The sequence below is a fragment of the Camelina sativa genome, chromosome 10 (assembly GCF_000633955.1).
Source record: "Camelina sativa cultivar DH55 chromosome 10, Cs, whole genome shotgun sequence".
NCBI lineage: Eukaryota > Viridiplantae > Streptophyta > Magnoliopsida > Brassicales > Brassicaceae > Camelina > Camelina sativa.
In genome coordinates, this window is record NC_025694.1 from 3,783,291 (window position 1) to 3,791,872 (window position 8,582).

General features: G+C 39.1%; 2 protein-coding genes across 4 annotated transcripts in view; both read right to left on the reverse strand.

Moving 5' to 3' along the window:
• LOC104720011 (probable ADP-ribosylation factor GTPase-activating protein AGD14) lies at nucleotides 1,175-4,657 on the reverse strand. Its single transcript, XM_010437986.2, has 13 exons — nucleotides 4,559-4,657; nucleotides 4,243-4,304; nucleotides 4,050-4,137; nucleotides 3,913-3,974; nucleotides 3,737-3,824; nucleotides 3,128-3,574; nucleotides 2,599-3,030; nucleotides 2,288-2,413; nucleotides 2,109-2,207; nucleotides 1,941-2,030; nucleotides 1,675-1,852; nucleotides 1,550-1,598; nucleotides 1,175-1,450 (listed from the first exon to the last, which is right to left on the reverse strand). Exons 1-13 carry the CDS (start codon nucleotides 4,655-4,657, stop codon nucleotides 1,321-1,323), a joined length of 1,950 nt encoding a protein of 649 aa, XP_010436288.1. The 3' UTR covers nucleotides 1,175-1,320.
• Nucleotides 5,303-8,582, reverse strand: part of LOC104716912 — an 8,086-nt gene continuing 4,806 nt past the window's right edge. Inside the window, exons 3-4 of one of the 3 annotated variants that reach the window (XM_019231092.1) lie at nucleotides 6,370-6,625; nucleotides 5,303-6,270 (exon numbers count right to left, since the gene is read on the reverse strand). In XM_019231092.1, coding sequence (XP_019086637.1) covers nucleotides 5,738-6,270; nucleotides 6,370-6,625 — 789 coding nt within the window. In that variant the 3' untranslated portion in view covers nucleotides 5,303-5,737. The remainder of the gene's footprint in view (nucleotides 6,271-6,369; nucleotides 6,626-8,582) is intronic. The other 2 variants (XM_010434385.2, XM_019231093.1) reach the window with 2 other exon arrangements.

Sequence of the window (8,582 nt, forward strand, 5' to 3'; positions counted from 1 at the left end):
TTTTTTTTTTTTTTTTTTTTTAATCATTGTCCGTTTCGAAAACACGGGTCTACTCTACACAGTACAAACTCTGTCTTGTACTAAACCGGACTCGCACAAGTTTGGTTTTTATCGACGACTCTAGTTAGTTTAGTTAGTATTTGTTGAATTGTAAAATACTACATAACCAACAAAATTCATACTTTCAGAACTATTTTTCAAAACATGTTTCATACGAATAATTAAAATACCAGTAATAAATGAAATTTGTGATGTTATGGATTTGTAATTTTTTTTATTATAAATTTTGTTGAATATTTGTTTTCTTTTTCTTTTTTCGTTTACAACTTAACNTGGCTGACTAGAAGGTGGACCAGTAGGTCTGTTCAAGGGTACATTTGACTGAAATCCAGCTGTTTGTGATACCGGAGGTGGACCGCCAGGTCTTGCCAGCCCAGCAGGAGGTCCAGGCCGGGACATGGGTGAAGGTCCACGTTGCGGAACTCCATAAGCAGGGGACTGTTGAGGGAAAGATTGTGGTGACTGACCAAACGGAGGAGGTGGTCTGGGACCTGAACCAGGCATCATTGGAGGTGGTCGATTCAAGCTCAAGTTCTGCATATTGTCAGCTAAAGGATTTGAGTGNACGGTAAGCAGCTGAAGCAGGGGCGGGGAGCAGGGAGCTGTGAGCGGGGACGGGGAAGAAGACCTTATTTTTTTTTTAATAAATAAAAATGCTTGAAACAAATTTATTTATGACTAATTTTATTAAAAAACAAAATTATAAAAAACATCTTGTTCAGAAACAAATAACGAAAGCAAAAAAAAAAAAATCATCTACGAGCTCTCCATATATGCTCCATAAAGGAATATTGAAAGCATATTCGAGTATATTGTTGATTATTTGGACTCAAGTCAAATATTTTTTTACCAGAATATTTTTGTTTCAAAATTAATATATTTTAAGTGATAATTATTTAAAAATAATACCCCAAACTCTCTCAAATCCAGCGTCATAACACTTTACTTTTTATAGCAGTTATCATTTTTTTTAATACGTGTGAAAGGGATAAAATTATTTTTGATTGGCGTTGAGCATGGGCGTTTGACACATAACGCTTGCAAAAACGCTTTGCCAATCTAGCTATTACACATGCACGCACACACACTATTAAGATTGTCCATGGCCATTTAAATAAATTACATAGATTTATAATCTTTTTGGTTACAAGTAAATATCTTTCCACATCAATGTACACATTCGAACAATAAGCAATAGCTAGATGATAGAAACCTCTGTTTCATCATGCTTAGTAGTCAAATTTGTATAGGTTATATATCTCATTCAAAGGGATTTCCTTTGGAAATATAAGCATTTGGGTTTACGCAAGGATATCCATTGTTTGTCTGATAAAATGTATGTGCCGGGTTGAACGCGTTTCCTTCAGTACCGAGGCCATTAATCTCTTGCCTTTGCATTGCATACCAAAATCAGTTTTTTAGTTTCAATAACCATAGAATCCATTCAAAAGGACACTAAAAAGAGTCAGAGTCTGTCTGAGTAATGTACCTGAAAGATGGGGACATGTTCAAATGTGACTGCTGCCCCATTAGTGCACCTATTTTACCAAGACCAAACTCTTAGAACTGAGTCCAACCAATAAAAACTGTCATATTACAGAAATTTCATCTTACCAGGGGAATAATTGGATGCAAGAGCTGGAGAGTTTGGGGATATAGCGGTTGTATGAAAAGGTGACTGCGAGGTCATCAGTCCAACGGAATCTGCAGCTGGACTTGAAGTATCTGAATACCGTATTGGAGCTGACACGTGAGGTAAGCCTCCTCCTTGCACATATGCCATAGAAGGAAACTGCAAAAGATAGATTAAAGATAAAGGAACTGAGAATTTACATTTTCATCAAATATAGTAACAAAATTTTAACTCTAGATTTCCATACTTGTGGTGTTTGGTTTGGAGCTGTATCATCATCATAGCTAAGATCAAAGGGATTTGCTGGTTTTGCTGTATATGTTAAGGCGCCCACAGCCTGCCAAGAAAAGGATATCAGCATAAAACCAGATGCTGTAACTATCAGACCAAACTATTGTGCCTATGAAAACTATACCATAGGATATTGATAATATTGCATGCCATATCCCATGCCATGATGTTGACCATGAACTTGCTGCTGGGGGGCAAATGAGAAGCCTCCAGTGAAAAGGTCCTGCCAATGGTTAGATTCTTATGATTGGAGATTCCCAGCGGTGTGTCCAAATTTCTCTAATAAAAGAAAGGTTTTGTTACCTCAGGAAGCGCTTTTCTTACGCTAGAGTGTGTCTTATTTTGATGATGTTGCTCAGATCCAACTTCATGAGCATAATTTCTGATAGCCAGTACTGTCGATTGTTCCGTAGAGGTATCTGGTTGTTCCTTAGGTGATATAAATCCAACATGTGTTTGCAAAGCGTTAGGACGTGGGAAAGAAAAAACAAGTTTTATGGAAACAATTGATTCTTTTCAAAACTCTGTTTATGATCCGGGTTGGCTTCATTCAACCAATGCATCTTAAACTCCTGAAGTCAAGAAAACTTTTGAAAACTACTGCAGATACCAACCTGGTTATTTGTAGCTACACATGGTGTAACCGTCTCTTGTGTAATTAAGTTATCAGCAGCAACAGGTAACACTGGAGCCGAAGAACCAGCATGAGCATGCGCAATTGTAGGTGATGCGACAAAAGAGGTGTCACTGTCTGGTGTTCTTGGCGTTGTCTGTGTCTCAAGGTTCCCTGCAGGATAATTGTCTACAGAAACAGTAGAGGAAATATCACTACTACTCCATTGTTCACAGTTGTTTGTTCCAGGGACAACAGAAGGAATAGAGAGTCCAAACAACAAAGCCTCCAAAGAATTAGGAGCTGGCTTTTCAGTGGATGCTGGAATCTCACTTGAACGCTTACTAATGCTTTCATCAGCAGATGGTTCTGCAACTGGTACATCATCGATTAAATTTCTAGGACTCTTCAATTTCTCAGATGATCCTGGCATCTGCAAAATGCTACTTGTTCACACATTAACTGTAGACAATATGTATACACACACAACACAATACAGAACCAGACAAAGAGACATATTAGTAAATTACCTTATTATTCCCTGGATCCTTCTTTCTTTCAACTTTTGCAAAATTGCCTACCCGCAGCTGAGGAGCATTGTCGCCTAAGAGTTCGCTGGTATGGCGTACAATGGGAAACCTTGGCATGTCTTTGTTATTGAAGAGGTCAAGAGATTTGGAGCTTCCTCTGGAGTCCTTACGTGCATCATATCTCTTAACACTTCCATCATCTCTAAACCTATCATCAACAATCTCAAAACGGATAGGACTCTTTGGTAAACCTCTGGACCTTGGATTATGTGTAACATGTTGTTGATTATGGTTCTTGTCATCAAAATAAAACTTGAGAGATTCACTTCCACTCCTCCCAACAGCACTAGATCTTTCAGTTTCATATTTATCCAGAGATTGTAGACTTCTAGATCCAAGAGAATTTGCACTGGCCATCTTACTTCCCCTGTAATCTTCTATGACAGCCTGAGAGGATACACCAAAGATTAGCAAGAAAAGAAAAACTGAAAAAATGTGTAAAGAGGTACATCCGCAACATTGTAACATAGAATATTGTCCCAAAATGAGTTGGCATATATTAAAAAGGTAAACGTAATGAAGTAAACGTAATATTAAAAAGCAGTTTACCGATCTCTGCCCTGAGTCATTGCTCTCACTACTGTACCGTTTGTCCACATAGACATTCTTGATGAAATCTCGGAGCTTGAAAATATTACTGAACAAGAAGCAAGAAAGTTGAGGTTAAATTTTAGTTTTGCTACTCTTAGAGTTAACTCAGCTGAGATTAATAAATGTCCACGAACCTGCTATCGGGGTAACCATCACGGTGAGTATCCCATTCTTTAAAATAAACTTGTCTGGCTCGCTGCAATGAACAAGCAAAGGGTTATATAACACAGCGATAAGTGATTAAAACAAATGAGGAGTTAAAATATCAAACCTCGTTTCCTCCTGCACGAAGTGCACCAACTTCTTCTACTGTGAACTTGGCCATCGATACAGATTTCACACGATGTGTAAATTCTCGACTGGAAACACACACAAAAAAAAACAAAAAAAATTTGGAACAACACTTTCAAGCTTCCAAGCTTTTCCTGTTGGACTGATAGAGAAATCAAGAGCAAAAGACTTACTGGATTCCACTGCAATTTATGCAGACAAAAGTCCAAAAAGTTGAGCAGACATATTGTGGACCCTGCAAGATTTCAGACGTTAAAATAAAGAACAGAACTACAATGAGCCTTATAGAGGAAATATATAACCTTTAATTTTGATAAGCATGTTATATATTTTGTTCAATCTCACTCTTAAAGATGATCATTGATTAGGAGATTAAAGAAAATATCAACCAAATTTATAGCTAACTGATATGAGCTATTTCAAAAAGACTGCTTGAAAATGATCATTGCCCAACAAGTTAATACAATTCAGCTAAGAAATATATTGTACCAGACTATTGCAATTGATGCACCTCCGGTTCTCGGGAAGCTTCAATAGGCTCCGGATAGCCTTTTCGATTCGTTCGTCTTCCTTAATTCTGCTCCCCATTCTTGGAGAAATGCCTCTCTCATCAAGAAAAAAAATCAATATCTCAAATGAGAGAAATCCTATCAAAGAGCAATGCCATCATTACCTGAGAAAACTAAAGCACTATCTTAAGCCAAAAGCATTGAGGTTATTCTAATAAGTCATGTAAAAAGGCGAGAGAAACATGGGAAAATATTTCAAGCTTGAAGCCCTTGTGCTCTAAAATGCTGAAAACCTCGTTAAAAAAAATTACAAAGAGAGAAGAGAAAAACCTTGCAAAAAGATTATAAGAGGAGGAAGCAGCCGAAAAAAAGAGAATGGAGGTAGAAAGAAGAGAAAGAAGCTCTCTCAGGGCTTGTCCAGACCAGAGAGATGACAAAAATAGATGGCTGAAGCCAGCAAAGGAATGAGACATTCTCCGACAAAACTGCTGCCTCATAGATGCCCGCCGTTGAAATTTATCTCACCTCTCTCTCTCTCATTTAGTTAGCTTATTGACAAATGGAACTTGTAATGTAAGCTATTTTCTTGTAAACTATACGATTATAATGGATGGCAAGTATTGCAATTTGGCGTCATTTCCATATTTTTCCAAACATATTGATCTTAAGTAAGAAAGTAATATAAGGCAGNAAGTAATATAAGGCAGAGAAAGAGAGACGGATGAGAAGAGAACCGCAAAATACTTGCAGCAGAAGAATCATTTTGCTCAAACTAAATCTCTCTACCAAAAGAAGCTAATAAACCAAATTACTTACAAATCTCCTCTTTTCTTTTTTTTTCTTTCTCTTTTTTTTTTTCTTTTAACCATCTCCTCATTTTTGTCTCTTCTTAACTACTAAGAACGTTCCCAGCCGGATGGGTACATGAGATCAAAGTTTCAGAGTCCAGTTCGGTGTTATTGCTGCATCAAAATATAGCTTACTTAAAGCGGAGGGAGGCAAGTTCTGTACAGTAGAGCTCATCTGGGTCGTTGTTAAATTGTGTTAAGACCAGCTCGTGTGACGAATGACGAACAGGACATGTCGAATCCCTCTCTCTCTTCTTTTACTCAAGAGGTGACAAAACCCACACTCACTAACAGAAGTGGTATCTATCGACTCATCCTTCGCTTGAGCTTTCTAACACATTGTTGCTTAGGTCCACAGAAGAAGCTTTAACTGCCTCTGCACACATGAGAGCAGCTGCAGCTTTCTGGATCGCTAGATCTGCTTTGTACCGCAAATTCTCCGCTCTTTCTCGCTTGAGCTTTGCCAAAGCGCATGCACGCCTTGCAGCACCAGCAGCATCTCGCAGTTTGTACTCATCAATGTCTGTACTATTCTGTAATTCTTCCAGATCAAGACGCTGAGATCCGTTGGAGTAACAGAGATGATTGGAACTGGGCCATTCAGAATAGCCTGCATCCCATCGTTCACTAGTGTTCCTCTTCCCATTGACTCTTTGCAACTTGTTTTGGTGATTCCTATGATATCCATTTCCGCCGCTCGAGAAATATCCCATGCCTAGTTCACGGGGGGAATATGTTCCCGGATATACAGGATGCATAGGATATTCATTCACGTGCTCAGAGCTTTGATTTGAATATAAAAACCTCCCATCTCCAGATGCAAAACCAATAGATCTTCTTCCTGCTAAAGAAATGGATAAGTTTGATTAAAGACAAACTTCATATATAAATATCAGAGTCGATAGAGGATTTATAGAAAATCAAGCAGGTATAACTGAGTTACCTGACGAATTATAAACATCATAATCTCCCAAAGCAGAACTATGTTGAGCATAAACCGAGAGTTTCTTCTGTGACCTGTGCTTCGTTCCCCTGTGTTTGACTTCCAAGCCTCGAGGCTTAAAACAGAAAGCAAACATCGCTGGCTTCTCAATAAGTGACTGTTTCTTCTGTAACCCACAGGTATTTGGTGTGTTTGCTTTGCTCATAACCAACTCCCAGTCTTTGAGCTCTCGTTGGTATTTTTCCCACAGAGGTGGCTGAATTAAAACAAGTGTTTATGTTAGACACAACTAAAAATCTTGCAGCAGAGTAACTACGATTTTGGACTTCCAGAATTCTTCACACAAAACAAACTGGAAATCAAACTACCTAAGACACACTTTTTCCCCTAGTAGACTTCCATTTTGCCACACCCAATGAGTCATAAAATATTCTGAAAAGCACACTACGTAATAAAGACATAGCCATACTCTCCACAATTCTGCATGTGACCCCAAGCACAAAAAGTTCTATGTAGAGCCTAGCCATGCAGATTTTTAAATCCCAAGTCAAACATGAAAGAAAAAGACAATAAAAATAATAGATAGAAGATGGGAAAGCATCAGAGATTATACCTGAAGATGCCTGATTAATGGCATTCCCTTCCTCTGCCTCTTTAATCTCCAAAGCTCATATAATGTTTGCATTGCTTCCAAGGATCCAACTCCAGCCATCAATTCTTGAATTTCCACTAATGTAAAGTGATCACGCTGCTTTACATATGAAGCCTTCTCAAACATGTCCATAGCCTTCTCAAACATGTCCTCAGTGATCTCACAAGAGCCACTATTCTCAGCTTCCGAACACTCACGAATTCTCAAAAGGCACTGCTCATCATCGCTGTCCATGTCATACAAAACACGTGAAGGATTCAATGCCATCTCAACATCAGTTTCAGTCTGCCGATAATATTTAGAAGAACTGCGAATAAATTCAGTCTCTGCTCCATCAAAATGTTCCTTTTCTATCATGCGGATGCCAGGAATAGGAATATTTCTAACTAAAGCAGCCCGACTGTTTCTACTGTAGCACTCTTCATGCATCTCTTTAAAAAGAGACCACTGTCCCCTATCAGGGAACTCCAAGATCCAATCTTTTCCACCTTTCCACATCATAGCATGTGTAAACCTATTTACCGACCCAGGTTGCAGAAACTGATGTGCCCTGTGTGAGTATTTCGTTGTCCCTGACATTTTCACCGCAAGTCTCCATTCATTATTATCAAAAGGTTCCAGGACAATCTGAGCTCCATATTCTCTCCAGCCTCTGTCACCAAGAGTGACTAACACATTGGCATCACAGAAACTAGACTCCAAATCTTTCTGAATACTTCTGGAAACATCAGTAGCAGACCTTCTAATTCTTTTGTTCGGTAGCCCCTTGTGCAGGGAGCCTTTGTTTTTAGAATCAGAACCCCCCGAAGGCAATGAATAAGACACTTGGGTACGTCGTTTCTTAGGTCCATTTGCCAAATTCGTGTGCAGAAAGTCTTCCTTCGAATCCGACCAACCATGTGAGAGATGGCCATTTAGAGAACTTTTGCTTCGGTGCCACATACTTCTTGGGGCAGTGGCCTTGGGGCTTGAGATGCTACCTTGTATATTCAAGGCCAAGTTACTTGACTGCGGAATACCATCTTCACAGTGAACAGATATGGGAACTTGAATACTAATCCCATTCACCGGAACGTTAGACCTGGTTTCATGCTTATGTCTGCCAACAGAAGAACTAAATGACATCCAGTTTTCAGAATCAGACCCCAGCGACTGCATCTGAGATGGAGTATGAATGTCTTTTGACTCTTGCGCTTGTTTCCCTCTGGACGAAGTGATAATTGGTTCACCATTTTGGCCTTTACTCTTGAGAGAGGGTTCAGAATGTTTATTTGTACAATCTGCCATATCACTACCTCCATTTGTTACCAAATCACATTCTGATCCCAGGAAGTCTGCTGAATCATGACCCAGCTCTCTAATCATGTTCAGGTGTAAACTGAGTAAGAGTGTAGGTGGCCGAGCAGTAAAAGGAAGTTCAAATGGAGACGTATTTTGCTTCTTGTAGCAAACAGCTGCGGGGCAGGCTTTAGCAGATGACGATTCTCTAGAAACAAGGCCTGAGCTGATTCCAAACCTAGATCTCTTCCGCATGACCTGATATGTTCAAGACATGTAAAAA

Coding starts and splice junctions, on each gene's coding strand:
- LOC104720011 (XM_010437986.2), bottom strand. CDS start 4,657: ATGGGGAGCAGAATTAAGGAAGACGAACGAATCGAAAAGGCTATCCGG. Junction 4,138..4,242: donor ATAAATTGCAGTGGAATCCA/GTAAGTCTTTTG, acceptor GTGTGTTTCCAG/TCGAGAATTTACACATCGTG. Junction 2,208..2,287: donor TAAGAAAAGCGCTTCCTGAG/GTAACAAAACCT, acceptor AACCATTGGCAG/GACCTTTTCACTGGAGGCTT.